Source organism: Camelus dromedarius, chromosome 15 (assembly GCF_036321535.1).
Source record: "Camelus dromedarius isolate mCamDro1 chromosome 15, mCamDro1.pat, whole genome shotgun sequence".
Lineage (NCBI taxonomy): Eukaryota > Metazoa > Chordata > Mammalia > Artiodactyla > Camelidae > Camelus > Camelus dromedarius.
This window is the reverse complement of record NC_087450.1, coordinates 37,373,048-37,400,872: the sequence shown is the minus strand read 5'-3', so window position 1 is coordinate 37,400,872 and position 27,825 is coordinate 37,373,048. Positions and strand designations below refer to the sequence as shown.

Sequence of the window (27,825 nt, the reverse complement as noted above, 5' to 3'; positions counted from 1 at the left end):
CCATCACATTGGGGATTAGGGATTCAACATAGGAATTTTGGAGGAACAGAAACATTCAGTCCATGACGAACAGCAACTTTGAGATTCCGAGTGGTTTCTTGGTTTATCTGTTTTTGGTTTTTCTTTTTTTTTTTTTTTTTTTTCCTTCAGACATTCCTTTTGGACTATATTCCTAGTAGAGGTAGTGGGGAGTCAGTTTTTTCTTTTTCGAGTCATTCTGACTACATTGCCTGGCAAATACAGCTCCTCTCTTTGCTTGTTAGTTTTAACTCTACCAAAGATAAACGGCTGTGAGTTTCTACCCTCTCAGATAGTTTTTACTGGTCAAGAAACAGAATCAAAGAGAAGTGGTGTTAGTTACATGCAGAAAGAATCCAGCCATTTTATCCCACTTCCTGAACTTGAAGAGCAAGTCAGTACCAGCTGACATCTTCACTTTGGAGCAGAGGGTGGGTAAGGCCCTGTCCTCAGCCCACACAGCACATTTTTATTGCAGATCTCTTCTGTGCTGTGTGTTGGTGCAGCAGTGAACACCTCAATGGACTCCTTCTGGAAAAGATTAAACCTCAAGGTGCTTCAAATTTCCTTTAAGTGTTATTGGAGACAGTATAAAAAAAGAAACCTATTATCACCCTGCTAGACAGGTTTACATTATATTATATTCTGGTAAATAAATCAAATATTAGCATGATATTGTATTATCTTTGCAGACCACAACAAAATGTGAATAAAAGTGGTTCTTAGAAGGGAGTGCTTTATAGTTTCAAATCTTAGAGGCTAAGTATTACTCTGCTGTCTTCCAAAATATAACTTAATTTTACTAAATGACCTGGCTAGGCTTACTTATTCTTGTATGCAGCTTGCTTAAAGCTCTAAGAACATTTTATAGTCTTAAAGATCCTATAGAATCTTGATTAGTAAATAGTTTTGTACAGATTGTTAAATTAGCCTTCTGATTCTCTATAAAGGAGTTTTTTGGTTTTGTTTTTTGATAAATAGGAGTGCACCCGTTTTTAATCCATTCAGTACACTGGTGGGGAATTTAGTGCTCAAGACTTAAGTTTTCTGCAAGCCTAAATCTAAAGCTCAGAGTGAGGACAACACAGAAGGGAGTGAATATGCAGTTTTGTTAAGTTTATTTGGCAGAATTTTATTTTCCTTATACAAACCACAGAAAGTGAAGCTGGGTAAAATTGCGACCGCTAGGCATCTGAGAAGATAGTGGTTTCCGCCTAAAGGCAACTCAGAATGGTGGTGCGGGTTGACGGGACGAAAAGGTTGGGGATTTAGCTCATTAAAAGAGAAAGTGAGTTCAAGTGAAGCTAGGAAAACTTGATTAGTAATTCGTGCAAGACGTCTGCGTTTGACTCTGCGTAGGGTTCAAGGTTGTGCCTAGAAAGGGCACAGAAGAAGGGTGATACTAGGGGAGAAGGTGGGTTTGGGGAGCGCCAGTGATGGGAGAAAGCGCGCAGGAGGTAGGAAGCGCGCGCCGAGTCTCCGGCCGGGCCGGCGCGGTGGCCCTGAGCCAGGGCGCGGTGGTCGGGGCGGGGAGCCGAGCTTTGAGGGAGGCGGCACCCGGGCAGTAAAGGCCGGCGCGGGCCGAGGCGTGGGGTGGAGCGCACTTGTCCCTGTGTGTCAGAGGTGCGCAGGGAGCCCCCGGGTGAGCAGATCGCCCCACGGGAAGAGGCGGGAGCCGCGGGGCGAGCGGTGCGGGCTCCTCCCCCCGCGTCTCTGCTGTTTGGGTTGGGCCGCGGCGGCCGCGGCGAGGGATCTCGGGACCCGCGGGCTGAGGGCTACTGTCCGTCCGCCGCTTCGCTCCCGAACGCCTAGCCCGCGGGTCCCGGGTCTCCGAAGGCAGAGAGGCCGGCGCGGCGAGCACAGGTGCGTGCGCAGGCGGGCAGTGGGCGGCTCGGCGGGCCAGGGTAGTACACGACCTGGGGGCCGAGGGCTGAATGCTGAGGCGGCACTTCCGGCGACGGCCACCGCACTTCCGGGTCGTGCGGGTGTCGTCCTGGCGGCTGTATCGCTGGCGGGGCATCCTCCTGTAGGCCAGCCCTGCTGTTTGTTCTCCCGCAGCCGAGCGTGTTTGCAGCGGCTTCCCCCGTGCAAGCCTCACGGAGCCGGCGCCTCGGAAGCTTCAACCCCGGAGGTCGTCAGTGTTTCCAGGCGGGCGCCCGGCGTGGGTGCTTGGGGAGCGGGCAGCTTGATGCCTCGGCCCCAGAAGGTCCTTGCAAACCCCAGATGAGTTTTCTGCCGGAGACTTTTGCTCGCCTCTCACCGCTGCTCCCTGGGTCTTTCTCAGCGTTCATCCTCCAGCAAACGTTTTGTTTTGCTTTGTTTTGCTCACACTCAGATTCTCTACCTATTTTACACAAAGTGAAGGCCAGATTTTCAGTGCGACAAACATTTGCAAATAAGCCAAACATCAGGGAGTCCTAAGTGAAAAGAAACTACAAAATAAGAAAAATAATGGAAATCAAATGAAATAAGAGTGTTAGAATTCACTTAGAAAGTATCAAATTATCCAGGTCGCCGTGGGGAATCTAATCGCTAATTTAAGGTTTCAGAGCAGTCCCTTGGGAAACTTAAAACTCAGGCTTTTTCGTAACCCGTACTGTGTACCGTTCTCGCAAAAACTTTCATCCGTCTCCCGAGTTTATCAGAGTTGTATATGTATTTCCCCCTACGAATCTGCTAAGTAAGTGAATATATATGCTAGATGTTGCTGAAAGCTTTGTAACTTGGTAAAGCATAATTTCCATGTCTAAAGATAAATTTTAATTAAAACTAGGACATGAAAATTAATTGTTTTCTGAAGTTAATTTTTTATGACAGTTCCTACAAAGGAATTTTAACGTAGGAATTTCTGTAGAGGCAACATTTTGGTGATTTATCATTTCAGAAGAATTCTTGATTCTCATCTCTGCAAATAACCTTTAATTTGTATTACATATTAGTTTTAGATGCTAATAATATATAATAAAATAATATCTATTATTTTACATTGGTATGATTAGCACCTTACAAATTGAAACTTGTAACAGGAATAATACTTAGCATCTGATTATCTAGTCAATATATTTTTAATTGCTGTATTTTTACACCAAAGTGTAAGTGTATACTACTAATGTGATAATTAAACGTATTAAAGTTATATAAATGATGCAATATAACTTTTGAAATTATACTGTAGGCAAGCAAGTGTTCTGACATTACCTTTCTATATTACTATTTTTTAATGAGTAGCATTTTTCGAATTATTGGCTTAGGAGCACATTCATTTTATACTGATATAAAACTCAAACAGCTTGAGCTATTATTCTCTAATTGTGGTTATTGAAAACCAGTGCCTACTCCATTGATTCTAGTTTTTTTCCAAGTTGATTTCCATAGTTCTGAAGTCATATTTCAGCTCTGAACATCTTTGCCCAGTCAGCATTCTCTTTCATGTCCTTGTTGCTGCTTTCTGAATCTTCATCATACTGCAGTGCATCCAGGACTTGTCAAGGGTAACAGTTCTTATTCCTAGTTGGGTAACTCCTGGTTAAATGACTTGACAGCTACGTGTCTCAAATAGAGATAATAAAAGGACCTGCCTGAAAGAGATAATTTGGGATTGGTATAATTCCTAAAGAAAGGGTCAAACAAAATTAATACTCTTGTCTTTCTCACCTGTTTAAACCTGGTACCATCCCAGGGGTAAGATCTCCCTAGGTAAATTTTGACTTCCATTTATTTATTTATTAAATGAAAAAAGTTTCAAACTAGGCCATGTTTTTTAATGCAAAGTTCCAAGCAGGCCCAGCAGGAATGAGCCAAGAAAGCAATCAGAATAAGATTTTAATAGACCTCAAGATCAGCATGTGAACATCCTGCATTAATTTTTTTTAATTGAAGTATAGTTGATTTACAGTGTGTTAATTTCTCGTGTGCAGCATGGTGATTCAGTTGTACATATATGTATGTATATTCCCTTTTTCATTATAGGCTATTACAAGGTACTGAATATAGTTCTCTCTTGTATTAATTTTGTATTGACAAAGAAGAGCCAAGATGATCAAGCTTGATGCATGATTATTAGATGTGATACAAATGTTTTCTTATATCTGTTGCCTTTTTGTAATGATTTTTCAAAATAATTTAGTTTTGTGATATAATTTTTTGTGGAAATAAAATTTAACAGCTAATAATAATTACCTCCAACTTTAGCTGAAGTTACAAATTGATCTGAATCTCCTCCTGGCAGGTCTTCTGGGTGGGATGGGAGTGGACAGATGGTTACATTTAAGAGTTCAAACACATACCAATTAGGTAAAAATACTTTTTACTTAAAAAAATAGTTTCAGGTAAACTATCCTGATGTCAGGTAGGCCAGATTAAGCACACAGGTTTTCTACTGAAACTCTTGGCTTTAGGAATAGGGATTCCTAAGTCTCTTGTATCTAATATTCACCAACACCTGAGGTAGTTTCTGGAAGATTCTTTTAAAACCATTAGTTCTTCTTTTTTTACTTAGACCAGTAATGAAATAGGACATCCAAATAGGATACTCCCTGTGTTCAATGCATATAGTCTAGTGTATTCCTGAGGAATCTAAATAGAGACATTCTTTTAGACAGATTTCTTAGAAGTAGATGCTTGCTTCTTATTCTTTCTCTTAGGACTTCATTTGAAACATCACGTTTATTTGGCCATTTAGAGGATAAGAAAAATGCTTTGCTTGAGTTTATGGGATCATAGAATATAAACCAAAGGAAGGCTAATTTCACATACACAACTGAATTCAGAATTTGCATCTTCACAATACTCTATCCCCCATTCTCACTCTCAGCTGTTTATTTTGTTTCCCATTTCACTTAGAATAATGAAGCAATCAAAGAGAACTTTCATAAACTCCCACCATCATGTCCCACCTTCCTGAATCTGCTCACATAATCTGCCTTTTCTTTCATGCCTATGAATGAATGGTTTGTTTCCATCAAAGGTCAGCCTCTGTACTGGTGCACTGGAGATTATCCATCCTCTTTGCCTTCTCATGTTTATTACAGTGATTCTCTAATCTTTCTTTTACTTTCATTAATTTAATCTTCCTTAAAAAATTGAATCTTTGCCATGGGCAAACAGAAATAATGTGATTTCTCCATCTTTTACCAATGTTTTCCTATATAGTCGTGGCAATTTCTTTTCTCCTTGTTTTCTGTTTGCCTATTTGTTCTTTTTCCCCTTTCCTGACTTCTTTTGGACTAATTGAAAATCTTCAGTATTCCATTTTTATTTCCACTATTGGCTCTTTCATACTTTTGTGGAATATTTTTTAAATTACTGTTTTTGTTTTTTTTGAGCAGTTGCCCTTGGGTTTACAACTGTGGATCTTTAACTTATTGTAACACTGCTTTATAACCTGAGACCCTCACAAGAGTATGTTCTGTTTTTCCCTTCCCACCCTGTGGGCTATTGTTGTCCTACTTTTTTACTTCTACATATGATATAAACCCCATGATATGTTATTATAATTTTTGTTGTAATGAGCAAATATTTTATGAATAAATCTTAAAATGAGAAAAATGAATCTTATATTTAGCCACATATTTGCCACTACTGGTGCTCTTCATCCTTCTATAGATCCAAGTTTCTGTTAAAATTTTCCTTCTGCCTGAAGAACCTCTGTTAGCATTTCTTGTAGTGAATGGCTACCGGTAATGGAGTCTCTCAACTTCTCTTTGTTTAAAAAAGCCTGTATCTTCATTTTTGAACATTATTTTACTTTGTATAGAAATGCAAATTGACATTTTCTTTCAGCATTTGTTTTTTGCCTGGCTTAATGGAGTTCCACTCTATGCATGTGCAGACTGGTATTCAATTTAAAGATTCAAGAAGACCCCTATTTCTGGAGCTCTTTGTCTGCATACCTTCTCATTTTCAGTATTAAGCTGCACAAATTCTAGATGCTTCAGTTTCTCTGAACTCTGATCTCTGTTCAACTCAGTGAGACTACCAGGCTCTGTTTGGTCTTCCCTTCCCTGTGCTATAGTCCAGAAATTGCCTCCAATTGGAAACGTGGGGAGATCAAAACACTCTATTTGTTTGTAAAAGAAAAATTAGATAATCACTATCAAAGATATCAAGTGCTCTAGTAATCTGCTCCTTGAGAAACTGAGGAAAAACAAACAAAAAATTGCAAATTTAATTTTCTATAAGGACAGTTTATATTGTTTGTAACTTTCTCTCAAGTTGCAAACAAAATTTAATACAGATGTTTACCTATTTATAAAATAGGGGAAATTGATGGGAAAACAATTTTGGAAACTTCAAAGTCTATATAAAAGCCTTACTGTATTTTACTCTAATTACTAAAGTTTATCATTGTACTAGTATGATTATTCCCATTTTAAAGTCTCAGAAGGAAAGGGGGATTTATATTATTGTTTTCGTTTTGTGGTATTCTGACTTTAGAAACAGAGATAAGCAACAGAACAAGTGAAGAGAGAACATACTAAAGAAAGATTATGGTGCGTTTAGTCAAAGTAGCTGAGTTCATATGGAATTAGGTGGGCCAAAGCTTAGTCTTGAATGCAAAAAAGGTGAAAGTTCAGGAGGAAAGGGTCAAAGAAATGACTTTTTGTTACTTTAAAAATAAGTGAAAATTTGAAAGAAAATAAAACCCTTAAGCCCTCAGACAGAAGTAGAAATGTAAGGAGCAGAAGAATTCTGGGTCTGAAAAAGAAAGTAGCATATTAACATTTCTGCCTTCCATGTTGAATAAAACAAATGGGGTGGGTTACAAACTTGCCAAAACTCTCTGTATATTTTATATCTCAGAGCCTGTTTTAGAATGTTATTTATCACTCTAAATTGAAGTACAAAATTTGAACTAGATGCTAAGGAAGAGCTTTTATTGGGGGGTTTCCTTAAAGATTAGATAAAACCAGACATCAACACACGAGTTAATTTTATACAAATAAAAGATTCAAACACAATTAAGCATAATTAGAATTCTTAAATAGTTTTTTTTTTGTAGAAATTTATAATGATGCTTTTACCTCTATCATACTCTTTAAAGATATGTAGCAAAGAGTAAATTTCAGATCAGTAATGTAGAATACAAATTCTGATTAAAGTTGATACTTTAATTTAAGGTTGTCAGTCACATCCTTAAAGATAATATTTCTATTTGGCCACATACATTATAGAGGCAATTACTTGTAATTTATTTTAGTTTGTGATTTATTGAGTGTTTTTAAATTTTTTTGTGTGGTGATATAGACTTGGTTTTTCTTGATTGAAAAAGCTCTAATATTTTTGTCTTGGGCAAAGACAGAAACAATGTTCATTTACATTTATACTTTTAATTTTAGAAACAGAAACCAAGAAATGCCTCTTTCCAAAAACAAAGAAATGATACTTGGCATCATGGTGGGAACTACTGGAATCAGCTTGCTTCTCTTGTGGTTCCACAAGGTTCGCAAACCGAGAACAGCAATGGATTTACCTAAATTCCTTTCTCTGAGTAATCCGTTTGATTCGATGACTTCACAAGATGAAATCCATATTGGTCAAGGAACAGCAGCAGCCTTTCAAGGAAGGCAGCTTCAGATATTGGAGAAGTTAAATGAATTACTGACAAATATGGAAGAACTCAAAGAGGAAATCAGGGTTCTTAAAGAAGCCATTCCAAAGCTGGAGGAATATATACAAGGTGAACTTGGAGGGAAGATAACTGTTCATAAGATAAGTCCTCAGCACAGAGCTAGAAAAAGAAGGCTTGCCACAGTTCAAAGTTCAGCAACAAGTAATAGTTCAGAGGAAGCGGAAAGTGAAGGAGGGTAAGTTTCTTTAATATGTTTACCATGTGGAATGGATTATTGCTTGCGTTAGTGCTGTTACTAAGGCACTTTCATTATACATTCCCAGTCATATTCTACTACTAAGAAGGAGTCATTATTTTGGCTTATGTTACAATTAAAACCATATTTAATAGAGGTCGGCTTTTAAGATAGTTTAGACCTCAATAGCAAAAAGAGTTATTAGTAACTTACCAGTGCTAGGTGGCATCATGTGAATATTGAAGAAGACAGTGATTTGTTTGCCAAAATGTGTAACTTACATGTGGCCACTCTGTGACTCTGTATATAACTGTCCAGTAAGTGCTAATAAAACTTTCTGTGATGATGAAAATGGTCTAATTGGTGCTGCCCAATGTGGTAGCCACTAGCCACATGTGACTCTTAAGCACTTGAAATGTAGCTTGTGCAATTGAGGAACTGAATTTTTAATTTCATTTCACTGTAATTAATTTAAAATTAAGTAGCCATATGGGACTAGTGGCTGCTGCCTTAGGCAGTGAAGACCTAAAAAGCTTTGAGGATGTACAAGTGATTTTGTTTCATCCTTGCATGGAGTAATTCATTGAATTTTAAAATCAAGAACAAAAATAATATTCTTTTAGGGAAAAACAAATGATTTATAAAAAAAATGAATTGTGCCTGACTAGTGTTTTTAAGGAGTAAAATAGGCAAGTAAATAAAGATGCATTAGTGAATATAATGTAACGTGAAATTCTTTAGGGCAGGGACCCTATGTTTTCTTCATTGTGGTCCTAACACCTATTCTTGTGTCTACCACAGAGTAGATGCCAGTAACTATTTCTTGAATTAACGAGTGATCTGCTAAGTAACTAAAGAATTGGGAGAAGGGATCTGGAGAAAGGAAACAAAGGGCAGAGACTAAAGGGTGATTCCATAGGTTGATCAGGTCTCTGAGATCAATGCTAGAACTGGAATTAGTTAGACATATAAAGATGCTATGTGAAAGATCTTTTCAGAGAGAGAAGAGTCACAGATGCCGGATCTAGATGATAAGAAGCTCTTAAAACTTTGGTGTTCCTGAACAACAAAAAAAGTTTTGGACTAGTTTTAAAATAGTCAGTGAAATGTTTAAAAGGAACCTAAAATAGTTCTAAATAATTCAGAACCATAACTCAGAAAAGGGGTGTGTTAATTATTATTGTTACTGAGTCGAAACTCATTCTCCTCACTGCACAACAGGCCAGTAAATCAGGAGATGAGGTGTTGGGGCAAAGAATAACAACTTTATTAGGAAAACTAGCAGACTGTGGAGATGGGAGACTAATGTCCTAGAGAACCATCTTCCCGAGTCAGAATTCAGGGTCCTTTTATACTAAAAAGGAGAGCGGGTGGTTGATTGTTGCAAATCTCATGGTGTCGGAATGCTTGGAATCCTTTGTTCTTGCAGCTGTCCACGTAGGTCAGGTCATGATGTTACTGTAAACTTCCAACAAGACGAATGGTATTCTCTGTCCTGCAAATTTTTATCTCTATAGGAGTGGAAAAATGTTATACTCATAAAGGTTGGCGCCTTGAGAATGGGCTATCCAGTATATTTCAGGCTCTAAGCAACATTCTTTTACGAAAGGTACAGAAGCAGCATGGCTAAGCACAGAAAACAGAGCACAGGGTTAGACCTAAAGGAATAGATCTAATATGGAGTCAGATTTGTTCTTCCCTATTCTATTACAGGTGTAGAGAACAGCAGCTTAGTACTCTAATAAAGATAAAAATCTGAGTATAACATTGAGCGTCAGTGAGAGTTACTGAAGACAAACCAATGGTTATCTTACCTAATTTATGGTACCTGAATCTGTGGTGTTTCCTTATCAGTAGTTCTGTGGGCATTTGTGGCAGCCACATCTTAGAAAGCACATAATGGAACTAAATTTAAAATTTTTTTAATTTTTAAGAAAAGACTAGCCGGAGAAGATCCACTAGAGTGAGAGGAGAGATGGCAGCCCTGGTAAAGGAGTTTAGGCCAAAAGCATCAATGGCCCTTAATCTAAAAAGACCCTGGTTAAGCTGAGCATAGGCTTGCTCAAGAAATTCTAATATTCTAGAAAGACAGGCAACCTTTGATAAGTTTAGGGCAAATAAAAAGAAGATAATTGTGGGACTTAATTAACTTCAAGTAATGGTTTAGGTGTACGTTGTTTATGTGGGTTCAAGAAGGATTTGTGAAATTTATAAATAATAGTCACATACCTCTAAGAAGAAAAGCTAGACATATCAAAACGTTAATTAAGATTGATGTCAAGTGAGACATCCCCTCCTCTTGCTTGATTCTGAGTGCCTTTGTTAGCAAGAGTACTACAGTAAATGTAATAGAGCCCTAAAGACAGACCAGATTACAGTGAATGGCACTTAACTAGAGGGAGGGAAACTGCTTCCTACTTAGCTCTACTTTAGAAAAATAAACAAAACGAGCAAAGAATTTTTTTTGAAAAGAATAAGATACAGAAAGAGCTAACACATCTTCCTAGATAAATACCTAGAAACAAACTTTTTAAATAAGTAAAATGTTTTTTGAAAATAGGGTTTTGTAAAGTATATTTGTACAAATTTTAGATTGCTTGTTCTTTTATAACCTCCCATGGGACAGAAATAACTGGTCATGGTGAGGTACAGCCATAATCTTATTACCACATTTAAGACGGATTGCATCCTTGACAAATGATGTCCTTGATAGCAAAATTAAAACAGCAAATGACAATTAATTACATGTTCCATGAAATGTATCCTTTGCAAGAGCCACCTAGAGATTTTGGTTTCTTTTAGTAAAATAGACGTCAGTCACAATTTGCTGATAACTATTAGTTTTACACAAGAAAAGGAAAAAATCTAATTGTATCCTTAGCTATTGACAAAAACTTGAGTGAGTAGATCAGTAGAATGCTTTTTCTGTGAACACTATTAGAATCTTCTGTGTGCCTCTCTCAGTATCATCATAGACTTATGGATTTAAGCCTTTTTTGGACTCAGCTAATTTCATCTAATTTGTTGTGGAGGTGATGATGACTAAGGCTCAAAATCTCACTGACGTGGCCATCAGAGGGTCTACCAAGTTTCTTCCTTTCCCTTCTTAGCACTAGCATGAACATCTTGCAAAGCATCTTTGCTTCTTAGTAGTATGTTTTGACTGATTTTGTTTTTACTGCTGTTCCAATGCTTGGAATCAGCTGCTGTCTTGGCAGCATTGGTTCCTTTCAGTGAGAAATAGTTTCAGGATGATACCAGAGGCTGTTTTGGCCCTTTTAGGGACAGGCTAAAGAAAAATAGTTTAAAATATTTTTAAAATCACTAGTTCACACTGATGTTTTCAGTTTATGTTTAAGTCTTTCCTTATTTCTGAAAACTTTTTAGTTCATTTTCTTTTTTAATTAAGCTGCCCACTTTTCTTCCCTCTGTCAACCTTTTACCTGTATTGCTCTATCAAACTATGAGTTTAAAAAGTGTTATTTAAATCACAATGTTATGTAAAGCTTTAGAAACCTCTCTTTCAAAAGTTAAATCTTATTTTAGTTTAGGTTAAAGTAATACCCCATAATAAAATTCATTGTTCTCCATTTCATGGGGGCTTTAATAAGAATATATGACAGTTCTGTTAGGTGAATCAGGGTTGCATAGTGACCTTATGGGCTTTCTTGCTTTTTTTTCTTGACATAGGCATTTTCATTTTAGTGTTAAATTCACATGATGCCTTCAGATAGCAGCAACAGACACAGTACTGATTATTTGAAAAGAAAAATAAACCCCAGAAATCTACTCCCAAAAAGCACCAGCATAACCCATGCCATCATATCTAGTACCTTAGATGATATTTATAAATAATAGAAGATGCTCATGAAAGTGAGACCACAGACAGATACAGGTTTTTGAGGTTTTATTTAAAACTTCTTAAACTTTCATTATCATGAGCCAAAAGGTAGACTTTGCTTTTTGTTCATTTACATTTTTGTTTTTATCACTATTTACTGCTGCCAAGTCAGTTTTAGTGTTGAACTTCAATTTTTCAAGGCCATGAGAGAAAGACAAATTCAGATACTCATTATGTGATGATTCTATGTTCTTTCATGTTGTAAAAGTAAAAATTTGCAAAAAAAATTTATTTTTGTTTCAGATCATTTTTTTTAGTAACATTACACGTATAATTGAAATTGTCTTTGTACTCCTTCTCTCAGAGGTAGCCATTATCTTGAAGTTGGTGTGCATTCTTCCTTTGAAAGTTTTAATACTTCTCCTCATGTGCTTTGTTTATATAAGCAGTGAATAAATGGTCTTTGGTTCTCAAAATTTACATAAATGGCATTGTATGGTACATAACATTTTGTAACTTGCTTTTGCATCAAATTGTTGGGAGATTTTTCCATACTGATATAGGTAAACTTATTTCATTATTTTCACTTGCTATGTTGCATCCCATTGTATGAATACACCTTAATTTATTTCCCTATTGATATATATTTAGATCACCATTTTGTTTTGCTCTTATAAACAATGCTTTATTGAACATTTTTCTTCACAATTCCTTAGGCACATGTGGAATAATTTGAAAGTATATGCTTAGAAGTGGAATTGCTGAGCTGTAGACTAAATATGTTGTTATTATCTATTACTAAATTATTCCTCAGAGTGAACCAACTTACAATCCTATAAGCAGTGAATGAGAATTCTTATTTTTCCATACAAATTCTTCTATTGTTAGATTTTTTAATTTTAGCCAATCTGATGGAGATGACATGGTAAGTAGTCACTGTTTCAGTTTGTGTTTTCCTGAGCACTAATAAGACTGGGCATCTTTTCATAGTTTATTTGCCATTTAGTTCTTCTCTTCTATGAGTTTCTTTAAAGAACAAAAAATAAATAAATGAAGGGTAACACTAACAGTTGAAGTCCCCTTTATTCATTCGATGAGAGTGCCTTCTCTGTGGTAGGCACTCTATAGTTTCTCAAGATACAGCAGGGCATAAAACAAAGTCTCACAAGTGAAATATATTTAAAAAAAAAAAAAAGTAATAGAATGTTAAAGAGCAATGCTCTCAGTCTGTTTTAACCAGAGCTCCAAAGGCCAAGAACAAACAGTAAGTGCCAAGTACCCCTGCATCCTAGATCCAGACGCTGACCCCTCCAGGGAAGAACTTGCTAAGAGGTGGAGACCACTGCCAGCAGGAGCAGTTGCCCTATGAAAGGAAGCACTGAAGGCCAGGAGCAGCATTTCTTTGGGGAAAGGTGTTCCTGTGCTGGGCGTCCATCAGTGTGTGTGTGTGTGTGAAGCTGAATGCTGTAGGAATGGGTGACGGTGCTCAGGCAGAACGTGGAACGTGGGAAGAAAGCAGAGGGTGGAACCAGTATTGTGGGAGTGGATGGCAGGGGATGAGCCTCCAAAGATGGACTGAAGGCTGAGCAGAGAGGTGGGAAAGGAACCAGAGGAGAAAGATGTCAAAGAAACCAAGAGAGGACAAGGTTTCTAGATCTGTGGTGAAGGCCACAGGTTTTAGAGTCATTCTAACCCAAGTATGAGTTCTGGTTCAGCTTTTTACTTGCTGTGTAATTTCAATTCTCCAAACCTGAATTTATTCATCTTAAAATGTGGTCAATAATACATGTCTCATGTTGACTTAAGTCTAAAATGAGATGCTATAGGAAGACACTTTGCACTGTCTAAATTCTAAAAAAAAAAAAAAAAAGTTATTTTGTCGATAATATGGAAATGATCAAATGTATTCAGTGCAGTAGAAGAGGGGTTGGCAAACTTTTTCTATAAGAATTTTAGGCTCTGAGGACCATATGAATTCTGCCTCAACTATTCAGCTCTGTCTTGTAGCTTGAAAGCAGCCATAGACAATGTGGGTATGGCTGTCTTCCAAAAAAACTTTATTTACAGAAGCAGGGAGTAGGCAGATTAGCCCCCCAGAGTATAGATTGCACACACATGAACTAGAAAAATACGTTTAAAAGTAACCTTTCAGTTGTTATATTTTAGATTAAGTGAATTGAGGACTGAACTGTGTTTCCTGGCTTTGGATCTTAGGAAGTCATTTGTTGATGAGCTTTGCAGGAACAGCTCCTGGGGGGTGGTGAGCACAGAAATGTGAACTAGGCCTGGACAAATGCACGGAGAGGTGAAGATGTGGACACCAGAATGGGAGACCCTTATTTCAAGGAGCTTAATTTCCAATGCAAGGCGAGTACATAATGCACAAAGAGGATATCGAGTTCAGAGAGAATTTATTTTTTGTTTTGTTTTGGATTTGGACTTTATTTCAAGCTGGGGGGCACATGAGCATATTTTTAAGCTGCAGAGAGGAAGCCAACATAGAGAGTAAGTAAAAATACAGGAGAAGACTTTTTTTTTTTCAAGTCAGAAATAAAACAAAGGGGAAATACAGGAAATAAGCTATGAAACATGGTGTGGCCTGGCCCTTTTAGCAGCAGTACACCGTAGGCATTGAGCTAACATGCAGAAGAAAAGAGAACAGTATCACCTGCAGAATCTAGGGAAATTTTATTAACTGCAAGACAATACTGGGTAATAACATGGCAACTGGCAATATAAAGTCTCTAAAACCCCCACTCCAAATAGGGGGAAAAAAAGGTTACATAGGTTAAGCCATATCCTACATTGCGTTATCTTCCTGGTCAGGGCCTTCATTGCTGTGACATTTATAAATATAATAGGCAGTGGGTTAAGAAAGACAGTTAGAACAAGCTTGCAGATTCATTCATTTCTAAAATAGATGTTTATTGACTGACTGTGAGCTGCGCTCTTGTCGGTGGCAACAAACAAGTCCCTACACCCATCGAGCCTCATCGAGTGATCTTGCTTCTGGTGCTTTGTTCACAGCTAGAAGTGCACTATATTCATTCATTCTGCTAGTGAATCCACGAGTAAATCTGGGTGCCCCTTACATCTTGGCACCAACAATAAAACTTCGATTCCTACATGCCCTCTTCAGTGCCCAGGACCAAGAAATACACTGCATTTAAGTATTGCAGTAATTCTGTGTGTCATATAAGGGAAAGAAGATCCCTGTTCTGTGACTGCAAATATCACAGAAGAAAATGGAAGTCGGCTCCATCAAGAATTTGTTCCAGATCCTGCCCTAAGTGTTTCATATTCATTATCTTATTTAACACACAGTAACTCTGAGGTAGATGATGCTATTATGCTCAGTCTAGAGATAAGGAAATGGAGTCTGGGAAAGGTTAGGTAATTCCTTAGTCAAGGGCAGAGTCTATACACTGTTCTACACCGCCTCTTTCCTTCCTCGCCCCCAGTTAAGAAAGTACGAGGTGTCAGAGTGCTCTAAAGCACTATCACAGGACGTAAAGGGAGGAGGAATAAGGCCAATGTGCGTGTGAAATGCCTGCTGAATTCAGACTTTGCCTCCCAGGGCGCCTGGCTACTGAAGTACTACAACACTCGCCTCAGTTCCAGTTGAGTGCTCTTTAAGCCTGACCTAACTCAGGAGGAGCGCATGGGGTCAGGCATACCGTATGTCACTGATTATAAGATGAACCTTTTTTTTTTTTTTTCACATTTTAACATCTCCTAAATCAAGATGTGTCTTACCACCAGTTAATAGCATCATATTGCTGTGTCAGAGTTTGTCAACATTTTCTCCTTTCTTGCAATTGGTGGTGGTTTTGAGACTATGAAGTGCCTTTGTGGGTGTAAGGGCCAGAAGTTAAAGGCGTTCTTGCCTCGCCACTCTAGTTTTCTAAGGAAGGAGGACCGTAGGTCATCTTTTAGAGTGGAGGCAAATGAACGCTGAGGCCTTTGAGGAAGGAGAGTGCGATTCTTGACTCCTGTCTTCCCCAGACCTCCTTCGTCTCCCATTCTCTGTCAGTTTCCAAGACGTAGGGCTTCAGCCTCCTTAAGAGCCTGCACTGATTGTGTTTACTGTGGTGTGCCCAGTGCTTAGCACAGTGCCCGGCACATTATAGATGATCGTTAAATATTTAGATTAATAAATGAATGAACATATGAACCAAGAAAGTTTGGAAGAGACGTTGTGGGGAGTGGAAGAGAACATTAGGAACATGAGTGAAGATCACTTTGCAGACTGCTGCTCCGCTTAAGGTTCAAGATTGTACCAGTTTGCACAGTAGCATGATTTTTTTCCCCTAGTTGTTGGCATTTCATATGTAGAAGTCAGAGGGCCAAATTGATCCAATTTAGGAGATCTGCAGGGTAAGTTTGATAGAGAGGCTAGAGGCTGAGATGTCGAGAGTACAGGTAAGGAAGTCAGTCCACCACTGTTGCTGGAACACATCTATATTTACTTGTTGACCTAAAGTGTATACTTTTTTGTTTCTATTGTTTTAAAAACTACTTCCAGTTTGTTGTCAGGCCAGTTCAAACTCTTGACTATGTACTATTTCCTTATTTTTACTAGACTGCATTCAGTAACTACTACCTAGTGAATCAATTTTATTAGCATTTCTTTCAAAAGAAACAAATAGCAGATAAGGAAACTCCAGAAATAACCCATGAAATTATTTGATGATCCCCAAGCAATATTTTTTCTTCCTTTCAAATCACATACAGATAACCATGCTATCTGAGTAACAAACTACAAACAGTGGACCTATGTAGGTAGAGTTTAATATTGTAATGAAAGAAAATATAACAGTTAACCTGGTGCTAATTTAGTGATGAACATTATTGTTATTTTGTGTAATTAGGTATATTTGGTAAGCCATTTGTATAAATAACTATCATTAATGTAATAGATTGAATAGTTTACATTCACTACACACTCAGATCAACTAAACATATAACTGTATGTGACTTTATAACTGAATTCAGAGTAGCTCACTGTTGCTGTTTTGGCTAATGAGGGAAACTTGAATGTGCCAATTCCAGGTAACTTGGTCAGTTCTAGTTTAGAGCTAGGTTTTTTTTTGTGTTACTCAGTCTTTAACGTATATGTACATCAAGCTCCCAGACTAGATAGAGTGTAGGTGCTGTGTCTCAAGACCAGCCCCAGACCCAGCAAATCAGAATCTCTGGGATTCTGCATTGTGCCCAGGAATCTGTATTTTAAATGCTCTTCTGGTGACTCTGATGTACCCTAAAGTTTGAGAAGCTTTGTTCTGGAAGATATTCTAACCATCAGCTGAGATATTATGACAAAATTGTAGTTTTAATTAGGTGCAGTTATGGTTATGGATAAAGATGTCCGTGAGGCATAACTATAATTGCCCCTAATTAAAACTACAGAACTGTATTTTTAGTGAACATAAGTTTTCATCTCATTTGGGTAAACATCAAGGAGCATGATTGCTGGGTTGTATGGTAAGAGTATGTTTAGTTATGTAAAAAAACCTCCAAATGGTCTTCCAAAGTGGCTGTACCATTTTGCATTCCCACAAGCAGTGAATGAGTTCCCATTGCTCCACATCCTCACCAGACTTTGGGTTCGTCAGCATTCCGGATTTTGACCCTTCTGATAAGTGTGTGGTGGTATCTTATTCTTGTTTTAATTTACATTTCTCTAGTGATATATGGTGTGAGGATCTTTTAATATGCTTATTTGCCATCTGTATATCTTCTTTGGTGAGGCGTCCGTTAAGGTCTTTGGCCCATTTTTAAATGAGATTATTCATTTTCTTATTGTTGAGTTTTAAGAGTTTATGTATATTTTGGGTAACAATCGTTTTTCAGATGTGTATTTTGCAAATATTTTTCCTCAGCCTCTAGCTTCTCATTCTCTTGACATCACTTGCCGAGCAGAAGCTTATCAGTTATTTCTTTCTTGGGTTGTGCCTTTGGTGTTGTATCTAAAAAATCACCGACACCCAAATGTATTTAGGTTTTCTCCGATGTTATCTTCTAGGAGCTTTATAGTTTTGCATTTTATATTTAGGTCTGCGATCCATTTTGAGTTAATTTTTATGGAGGTCTGCATGGCCACTCTTTATCCAGGCCGTTTCTCTGGCTTGTGGTGAGAAACTTTGAGGAACGGTCCCTTTAGGACCAACAGCAGATCTAGCAGATTTGGTTACTGCTTGCTATGACAGTGGAGGATGCCCTGTGCTCAGTGCTGCTTTCTTTATAACATAACTCACTGTGGATGCAAGAGTCTCTGGGTCCTCTGCGTTGCTCTTGTGTCTCCTGGGTCAAGGAGAACCAATATAAATAAGCTGGTGATCACATTGCTTGATTTGCTGTGAGTAATAAAGTCTTCTGTCTCTGACCCAAGAGTCGTGTGTCTTCTGCCAGCAACCATGAAACAGTAACAGATTAATTCATTAGCTTGTATGTTGTGTAAAATCAAATTACAAACTGACAATGTGGTAAGAATTATAGAGTTTTAGGCCTCTGAAAAGGGATTTGTTCAAGGGTTTCCCGAAAATTTTGTTAGAAAGGGAACAAAAATAGGTGGTGGTAGTAGGGTATTCAGGATATTGAGAAATTAAAATATATATATTTGAGGGAGTGTTTATGTCATGAGTGGCTGTACACACACATACACCTATTATATGGACAGTGCTCCAACTTGTTTTGGAAAAGGAGAGGGCAGTATTTCTTTTCTAATAGATCTGGTAATCTTGCCTTTAAGTGGGCTTAAGTTGTCTCAGGTGTTATAGACAGTGGCACAGCACATCTCCATAATCTGTGCACGTGGCCCATGCAATCACGTGGCATGCTTCACTGCCAAGGTAGATGAAGCCTGTTTCATTTTGGGGGCAATGACATTTTCTGTTTAGGCTTTTAAAAAATACATACCTCCAGACCAAAATCTGTCAGAGTAACTTTTCCATATCACTGGAGGGTGTAAAAACCTGGCATACAAAGCGGTCAAGTGAAGGAAGGATGAGTTAGTAGGCTAGGGGTGTGGAGGGCAGCTAGTTAGAGAGACAGTCCCAAGTTAAGGATTGTACAGATGACATATATGTTATTGCCTTCATCTTGTTGTTTTCTCATCCCTTGATTTGTTGGCTGACTCCTTAAACATGATGAAGTTAGAGTACACATTCCACAGTCATATGAATTGCAGTTTTTTTCAGAAAGATGAGCCACAGAACAATTTTATTCTAAATTGTTGTCACTAGATTCTAGAATCTGCTATCATCATATTCTGTGTTATTGTCATGTTAATTCTACACACAGCTTAAGCATTCAGCTTCTAACCTGTTCCACCTACACAGAGCATTTTATGGCTTAGGGATGATGGCTTAGAAAGGAAGGGAGAGATTTACTTTGGGTTAAATTCAATATGGGAAAATGCTTAAGGTAAGCCTTTAAAAAGAAAAAACACTTCTCCATGTGTTTCATGTGCTAAAGAACGTTGAAATACTCACAAACCAAGCTTTAATGCTTTCTTTACTTTCTCACAATAATCAAATAGCTGGAATAGCTGGATATTTATCAGAAATACTCTCTCTAGAGGGGTTCTGTTTCATCCATGGTTAGTATTTTAAAATGCATTCGTTAATAGGGTATACATTTATTCTACTTAGTAACTCCTTTAATTATAGTAGTTTAATAGTCTCAAGCAAATATTATGACTTACTATTTTTAAAACAGGAAGTTCTGCATTTTCTGTTAGGGAATCCTTTTTTTTTTTTTTTTTTTTTTTTTTGATGCCCTCTCATATGTTTTCCCCCTTTCTTCCTGCCTGCTTCCCTGAGTGTTTCAACTTACCTTCCCAGGGTTTAGTAGACGGGGCAAGTACTGTGTAGGTATTTAGAAGTAATCTTTTAGACTTAGGCATTCTTTTGGGTATGTCTATGTGGCTGTCAACTTCAGCTGCCATAATTTCTTACTCCCTGTTGTTTCCGTATGGATAAGGTGGCCATTATTCTTCAGGGGGCTTGGCAGGTTTCCACTTGTGCTCCCTATTTTTTTCCTCACTTTGACACTTTTCTCACTCTAGCTGCCACAAAGAGGACCAGAGCTTCCAGCCAAAATGTCCTGCAGATCCAGTTACTTCAGACCCCCTGCACCATGGAGCCTCTTCTGTTACTCAACCAACAGCATTTCTTAATCTTAGAACAATTCGTCCTTCGATACGTAGAGGCAGTTCACCTAGAGGAAGTAAAATTTTTTCTTCTCCATCAAATACATCTTCTTACTCATCTTTCTTTGGAAGAAGACATTCTTTATTTGTTAAATTTCAGAAAAGTGGACAAAGTAGAGCTAACTTTGATTCTCAAGAAAAAAGAAGCTTCAGTGATTCAAAATCTCCTTCAGACCATTTTCGCTTTAGATCCGAAAGTTTTTTCTCTGCCCCAAAACTAAATATAATTTCCTGTTATGAGAGTGCTAGTACTTTTTTTGATACTCAGTCAAGTAGTCAGTGCATGTTTAATCCAAATGAAGTTGAAATCATTTCTAAAAACTCAAGTATTACTAATGCTGAAAAATATATAAACTCTTGTTCTCCTGACTATAACACTAAACATTTTATGATTTCTGAAACAAAAGCTAATTCCTCAGCCCGTCGGGACACTGTTGACAGCATCTATCACAACATGGTGACCATCCTTTCTCTTCCAACTCTCACGTCCTGTTCCTCTCAACAACATGGAATTGCCAGCGATACTCAAGGAGGAGACCAGTTAAGGAACAGTTCCCTTCATCCTGGTTCTCAAAGTCACAGTAGAAATAACTCTCCAGCTACGATTCAACAGCACCCCTCTCAGAGTGTAACTTCCCCTGTTTACCATAAAGTTGGATTTTGTAAAAATGCTAGTAGCTTTACCCCATCTCAAAATGAAATCACCTCAGATCCCTTTGAAGATGAAAACAGTACTATCTCATCTAAAGATGAAGACAAATCTGCACCTAATGAAATTCCTAAAATAAGATCACGTCAGACTTTACCCTCTCTTAGAAGGGCAGCTCAGATCAGAAGCTTTCCCACCAGGCACACTCTTTAGTCTGTAGAAATCACTGCTCAGTTTTCCTAGAAGTCTCCTCCCTTCCTAAGCTTCACTGCATATTGTGAAAAAGATCTCCACATTGCAGTCTAAATTTAACTTTAATTTCTGTATTTTTTGAAAGATAGCTTATTAACATTGGAATATGGAAGTCAAAGATTATTCATCTGTTTCAGGCTTTTGACAGATTTACTGCTTATGGATTGACTAGTGCCAAATTTTTAAGTGACTACTATAATACTTCTGTTATCTAAAAACATCATCAAACTTTGATATATAGGTCTTCTAAATGTATTCTTTGAGAGTTTAACACTTTTTTTTAATTCTACTCCAATTATCCAGATAGTATTCCTGTGTAATTTATAGAGCTATATTCATCAGTTTACGAACCCCCATTTATATCAGCCTTGCTAGCTTTATTATTCATGCCAAACACCTGCTGATAGACAATGTTTTTACTAATACAAAAATCAAGTCATAAGTAGAAAATATTGTAGTGGAAATATGTAGAGTATATTGAAACCAAATATTTTAATTAAATAATTTTAATGCGTATTTGTTTATGCATGTCTGGGAATTCAGAAAACTCTGAAATCAGAGATAAAACGTATATATATATATATATCTTTATTTTTAAAAGTAAAAAAACTAAGATTTTTCCCCCAAATTTTTATTTTTTTAATTTTAAATGAAATTTTTATTTTTAAAAATGTCTCTAAAAATTTTACTTTTGAAGTGAATATTTAAAAATTTTTTTCCATTATGTTAAAGTTTATAAATGTATTTATCAGAATAACAAATGGAAAATGCATTAAACAATTAAAATACTTAGGATATAATTGTTTTTCTTGGAGGAAAGAAATTTGTATTAAATTATTTGTCATAATAAAATGCCCCCTAAATTTATATCGTTGACTGAGATATTTTTACTTTTGTTTTTTTCTCCTCCTTTTAGCATGTATCATAAAATTTTTTTCAATTTTAACTTTTCAGTTGTGGTGAAATGCACATAACATAAGATTTGTCATCTTAACCATTTCTAAATTCAGTGGCATTAAGTAAATTCATATTGTTGTGCAGCCATCATCATCACCTGTCTTCAAAGCTCTTTTCATCTTGCAAAAGTGAACTTCTATACCTATTAAGCAATAACTCCCTGATCCGCTTTCCCCCAGCCTCTGGCAACCACTATTCTACTTCCTATCTCTGTAAATTTGATTCCTCTAGTACCTTATATAAGTGGAATTATATAGTATTTGTCCTTTTGTGACTGGCTTATTTTATTTAGCATAATGTGCTCACGGTTCATCCATACTGTAGCATGTGTCAGAATTTCCCTCTTTTTTAAAGCTGAGTAGTATTCCACTGTATGCATGTATCACATGTTGATGGATGCTTTGGTTGCTTCTACTTTTTGGCTGTTGTGAATAATGCTGCTATGAATGTGGGTGTACAAATCTCTTCAAGACCCTGCTTTCAATTCTTTTGATAATATACCCAGAAATGGAATTACTAGATGATATGGTAATATTATTTTTAATTTTTTGAGGAATTGCCATAATTTTTTCCATAAGTAGCTGTACCATTTTATGTTCCTCCAAGATACACAATATTCCATTTTCTTCACATCCTTGTCAACTTGTTTTTTATATTTTATATATATATTTGGTAATAACCATTCTAATGAGTGTGTGTGAGGTGGTATCTCATTGTGGCTTTGGTTTGCATTTTCTCTCATTGTGGGGATTGCCTTTCACTGTTGATTGTGTCCTTTGATGCCCAGAGCTTTTAATTTTGATTTCCAGTTTATCTGTTTTTTTTAGTTTGTCACCTGTGCTTTTGGAAATCATTGCCAAATACAATGTCATGAAGCTTTTCCCCTATGTTTTCTTCTAAGAGTTTGATAGTTTTAGATTTTACATTTAGGCCTTTGATCCATTTTTAGTTAACTTTTGTATATAGTAAAAGATTCTAGGGGTGCAACGTCATTGTGAGATTTATCATTATTTTTATGCTTTTCTCTTTTAAATACTGTAAAAGAATCAGAAATGGAATTATGAATCAAAATTACAATAATATTGATTTTTATATTTACTCACGTATTTACCTTTACCAGAAAGCTATATTTTTATATGGCTTCAAGTTACTACTGTCTAATGTCCTTTCATTTCAACTTGAAGGACTCCATTTCTTATAAGGCAGATCTGGAGGTAATGAACACCCTCTTTTTTGTTTTGTTTTGTTTATTTGGGATTGTCTTAATTTCTGTCATTTTTTTCAAGGACAGTTTTCCTGGATATAGAATTCTTGGTTGACAGTTTTTTCTTTCAACGTTTTAAATAATAGCATCCCACTGCCTTTAGGCCTCCAAGGTTTCTGCTGAGAAATCCAGTGGTAATTTTATTGAGGATCTTTTTTTTGTAATGAGTTGCTTTTCTCTTGCTGCTTTCAAGATTTTTAAGATTTGTCTTTAACTTTCTACATTTTGAGTATGTGTTTTGGTGTGAATCTCTTTGTGTTTATCCTATTTGGAATTAATTGAGCTTCTTGTATTTGTGTATCTATGTATTTCCTCAAACTTGGGGGGTTTTGGCCATTATTCTTCAAAATGAGGTTTCTGCCCCTTTCTTTGCCTTCTGGGACTCTCATTATATGTATATTGGCCTGATTTATGATGTTCCATAAAATCTCTTACGCTCTATTCACTTTCCTTTATTCCTTTGTCTTTTGACTCTTCACACTCAACAATTTTAAGTGCTCTGTCTTCAAGTTTGCTGATTCTTTTTTCTGCTTGTTCGAGTATATTGTTGATCCTATACAGTGAATTTCTTAAGTTAGTTTTTGCTTTCTAAGCTCCAGAATATCTGTTGGTTCCTTTTTAAAAAAATTATTTCTAGCTCTTTGTTGATATTCTCATTTTGTTCATATATTATTTTACTGATTACCTTTTGTTCTCTCTCCATTTCACCCCGTGGCTCTTTGAGCATATTTAAGACTGTTGTTTTAAAATTGTTGTCTTGTAAGTCCAAAGCCTCAATTTCTTTAGAGGTAGGTTCTGGAAATTTATTTTGTTCATTTGAATGGGTCATCTTCCCTGTTTCTTTTTATGCTTTGTGACCTTTTATTAAAAATTACACATTTGAAAAAAGAGCCATCTGTCCTAGCCTTTGTAGATCGGCTCCATGCAGGGAAGACAGGCCTCCACTAACTAGTGTGAAGACTTAAGGTCGTCTTAAGTCTTTTCTAGGCATTAGTTTCCCCTGGGCCTGTGCATGTGCTTCTTTTCCAGTTCCCCCCTATACACAACTGTTTTTAAATATCTTAATTTCAGTAAGAGTCTCACTCCTGTTCTTCTTGGTGCCTTAGATGTCCTGTTGTGTTCCTCTCCCCATAATCTCTTGCACCCAGGCACCTATGAGTCTACAGTCCTCCTGTAGTTCTCACATACCATAGTGACTGCCAGAGTGATATCTGGTATCCGCACTATGCCTTCATTTCTGTCTGAGCTCTTAAGGCAAGCTAAACAGAAAGCTAGTCCTAGGAAGCCTCTCAGTGTGCCAGAGCACTGCAAACAGGATCCACTCTTTTCCTCTGTCCCAAGGGAGGAGCCAAGGATTGGATGACTTCTTCCCAGCCATGCTGTGCCATGCCAGGGAAGGGTGAGACAGGGTGACCAAAATCACCATGACGTTTTCTACCATTCCGAGTATGGATTTCTCTTGACTGGGCATTTATTTGGTTGCTGCAAATCCTTGACTACTTTTTAGTTCTTCCACAAAGCTGTTTCAATCTATCTGTTGTTATTTTGTTTAGTGTTTCCATGGAGGAATGAAGGCCTAGAGTTACCTACTTCATCATCTTGCTGACATCAGTCTCTTAGGATGTATCTTTTGAAAAAAAAAGTGGGGCAAGTGAAGTGTTAGGTAAGGGTAGGCAAAGGGAACTGAATCAGGATGCCTGATATGGAGAGAGGCCACAGTACTGTAGTCAGGCATGTTTTTCCCTGTTCTGATGCAACTCACTACTGTTATACTTGTGTAAACGCACTTCTTTATTTTCACAGTAAATAATGTCATTTTCTCTTTAAATAATGCAACTATGCCTGCAGATATGCTGTTGTTGCTATTAAAGCAAGTAATTGATTGTGCAGCAATGAATGAGTATGGAAAATGGCACAGTTCTTAGTCAGATTTGGAGCAGAAAATAAGCTGAAAAAGTATATTAGGAGGTGAATGTTTGTAAGTAAATTTGATATTTGAGAGCAAACTTTTCCAGGCCTGCTAAAAGAGTGTTGGAAGATTGTTTGTCATCAGATAATCTGTGAAATATCTGTTTTTTTTTTCTTGGCCCCAGTGCAAATCTAAACTTTAACCCAAAGTTAATACACACATTGTGAATTTTCCCAGGTGTATTTAGATACGCCTTACTTTTAAATTTTTTCTTGAAACTTTCTCATAATTTTTGATAAATGCCCAGTTATAGGTAGAAGTATCCTGTCCAAAGTAGGAGAACAGTTTCCCACGCTTGGGTGCTTTTTTAATGTGGAGAAGATACTAGCCTAGTTGTTCTCTTTTGGTTTTTGGCCACTTTGTCTATTGTTCCGCCAATACCACATTGGAGTACTTTAACCACTTTACTTTATCCTTTAGACTGTAGTCCTGTTGTCTGTAAAATTGTCTTTGCTTTTCTTACACTTGTCCTTCGTGTTAATTTTAGAGTCAGGTAAGTTCCATAGGAAACCTCAATTGTGATTTTGATTGGAATTGCATTAAAACTGTAGATTAAAAATTTGGTACCATGTGAAATTGTTTTAATGTTAATTGTTCCTGTCCATGGATTTGGTATCTGTTTCCATTTATTTAGGCACTCAGTGTTCTCAGATGGTATTTTGTAATATTCTGTAGAAAAGTCTTAAAAATTTTAGTGGAATTTTTTCTTAGGCGCTTTGTATTTTTCCTGAATATACTCCTATAGTATATAAATGATATGTTTTATAAAACTACATTTTCTAACTTGTTCTATAGACATAAGAACACATATATTCAGTATATGCATATTTAGTATATATATTCAGATATATGATTTGTAAGTCTTCCATTTTGTGAACTACCTTTTCATTTTCTTCATGATGGCCTTTGAAGCACAAAAGTTTTAAATTTTGATAAAATCTATTGTATCTATTTTTTCCTTTTGTCTCTTGTACTTGTGATGTTATATCTATGAAATCATTGCCTAATCCACAGTCACAAAATTTACTGCTGTGTTTTCTTATGAGAGTTTTATAGTTTTATCTCTTACATTTAGATTTTTAAGCCATTTTGAGTTAATGTTTATATATGTTGTGGTTTATATATAGTGTAAGATTTCAACTTCATTCTTTTGCTTGTGGATATCCATTTGCCTCAGTCCCATTTATTGAAAATAATATTGTTTCCTCCACTGAATTGTCTTGGTATTCCTGTCAAAATAAATTGACCATAAATGTAAGGATTTTTGTACGTACCCTTAATTCTTAATAAACCCTAATCTTTTCCCATATCTGCATCCTTATTGACAGTACCACACTGTATTGATTACTGCAGCTTTATAGTAAATTTTGAAATCTGGAGGTACGAATCCTTTTTATTGTTTTTCTACAAGATTATTTTGACTATACTGTGTCCCTTGTGTTTCCATATGAAATTTAACACCACTTTGTCAAATTACTGAAAAAAAAATTGGCAGCTGAGATATTAATAGGAATTACTTTGAATCTTAGATAAATTTGGGGAATATTGCTATGTTAACTATATTAAATCTTCTAATCTGTGAGCATGGGATTTCATGTGTTTAGATCTTTAATGTCAACTATGTTTTATAGTATTCACTGTACAAGTTTTGCACACCTTTTATTAAATGTTTTCTGAAGAATTTTATTCTTTATAATATAGTAAGTGAAATTTTTTTGTTTCATTTTTGGGTTGTTTATTGCTAGTGTGTAGAAATATATTGATTTTTATATGTTGATCTTGGATCTTGCAACCTTGTTGACCTTGTTTATTAGTTCTAATAGCTTTTTTGTGGATTCCTCAGGATTTTCTATAAACAAAATGATGTCATCAATGAATACAGATAACTTTACTTCTTTATTTCCATTGTAGGCACCTTTTATGTCATTTTCATGACTGATTTCTTCTTGAGCAGTTTTGGCCAATTATATTTTTGTAGATGGTTATCTGGTTCATTTCAAATTTTAAATTTATTATCATAAAATTGTTTATAGTAGTGTGTTATTTGAAACCTGTACTGTATCTGCAGCAATAATGGTTCTTCGTTTCATTCCTAATGCTTTTCATAATGACTTCTGCTTTCTTTCCTACATTCTCTTATACATGAGATTTGTATTTTAAATTTCTTCTTAGACTTTTTGAAATGATGTAGAAAAATAACAAATACCAAGTATATAGATAAACGAATTTTCACAAACTGAATACACTTCTGAAGGCAGCACCTAGATTTGCAGACAGAATATTATTAGCACCTCAGCTATTCCTGCCATGCCCTCCTCCAGTCACTCCCTGCCTCTTGGGCCCAATAAGATAACCCATCTTGATTTCTAAATGCATGAATTTGTTAAACTTATCTTTTTACTTTATATCAATGAAATAATACACTATGTACTCTTCTGTGTCTAGCTTCTCTCATAGACATTATCTTGTGACATCCACCCATTTTGTTGTGTGTAGTTGTAGAGCATTCATTTTCATTACTAATTTTCTTTCATTGTATAAATATGCCACACTATTTGAGCTTTCTATTCCTTATAGGCATTTGGTAGTTTTCAGTTACGGCCTGTCATGATTGAATAAACATAGGTACACGTTTATTTTGGATATATGCCTAGGGGTCAAATTGATGAATCTGTAGAGGATGCATATGCCAGCTTTAAGATACATTGCCAAACATAGTTTTCGAAGTGGTTGTACGAGTTTACACTTGCATCATCCATGTATGAGAGCTCCATTTTCTTCACTCTCTCACCAACCATTGTTTTTTTTTTTTTTTTTTTTTTTTTTCATTTTAGTCATTCTGGTCAAGCATATAATTA

General features: G+C 36.5%; 2 protein-coding genes across 5 annotated transcripts in view; both read left to right on the top strand.

Annotated features, from left to right (window-relative positions):
• The first annotated feature begins 1,361 nt into the window (after nt 1-1,361).
• Nucleotides 1,362-27,825, top strand: part of LOC105103640 (regulator of microtubule dynamics protein 2) — a 58,435-nt gene continuing 31,971 nt past the window's right edge. Inside the window, exons 1-2 of one of the 4 annotated variants that reach the window (XM_064494575.1) lie at nt 1,362-1,432; nt 7,356-7,823. In XM_064494575.1, the coding sequence (XP_064350645.1) occupies nt 7,372-7,823 (452 nt within the window). In that variant the 5' untranslated portion in view covers nt 1,362-1,432; nt 7,356-7,371. Of the gene's footprint in view, nt 1,433-1,458; nt 1,476-1,584; nt 1,882-7,355; nt 7,824-27,825 lie in introns of those variants that run through there. The other 3 variants (XM_064494576.1, XM_064494578.1, XM_031466858.2) reach the window with 3 other exon arrangements.
• On the top strand, nt 19,719-21,393 carry LOC135318439 (uncharacterized; the record flags this gene model as incomplete). The annotated part of the gene is made up of 1 exon (XM_064494240.1): nt 19,719-21,393. A coding segment is annotated over one exon (1,020 nt), but the record flags the coding sequence as incomplete, so codon positions are not given.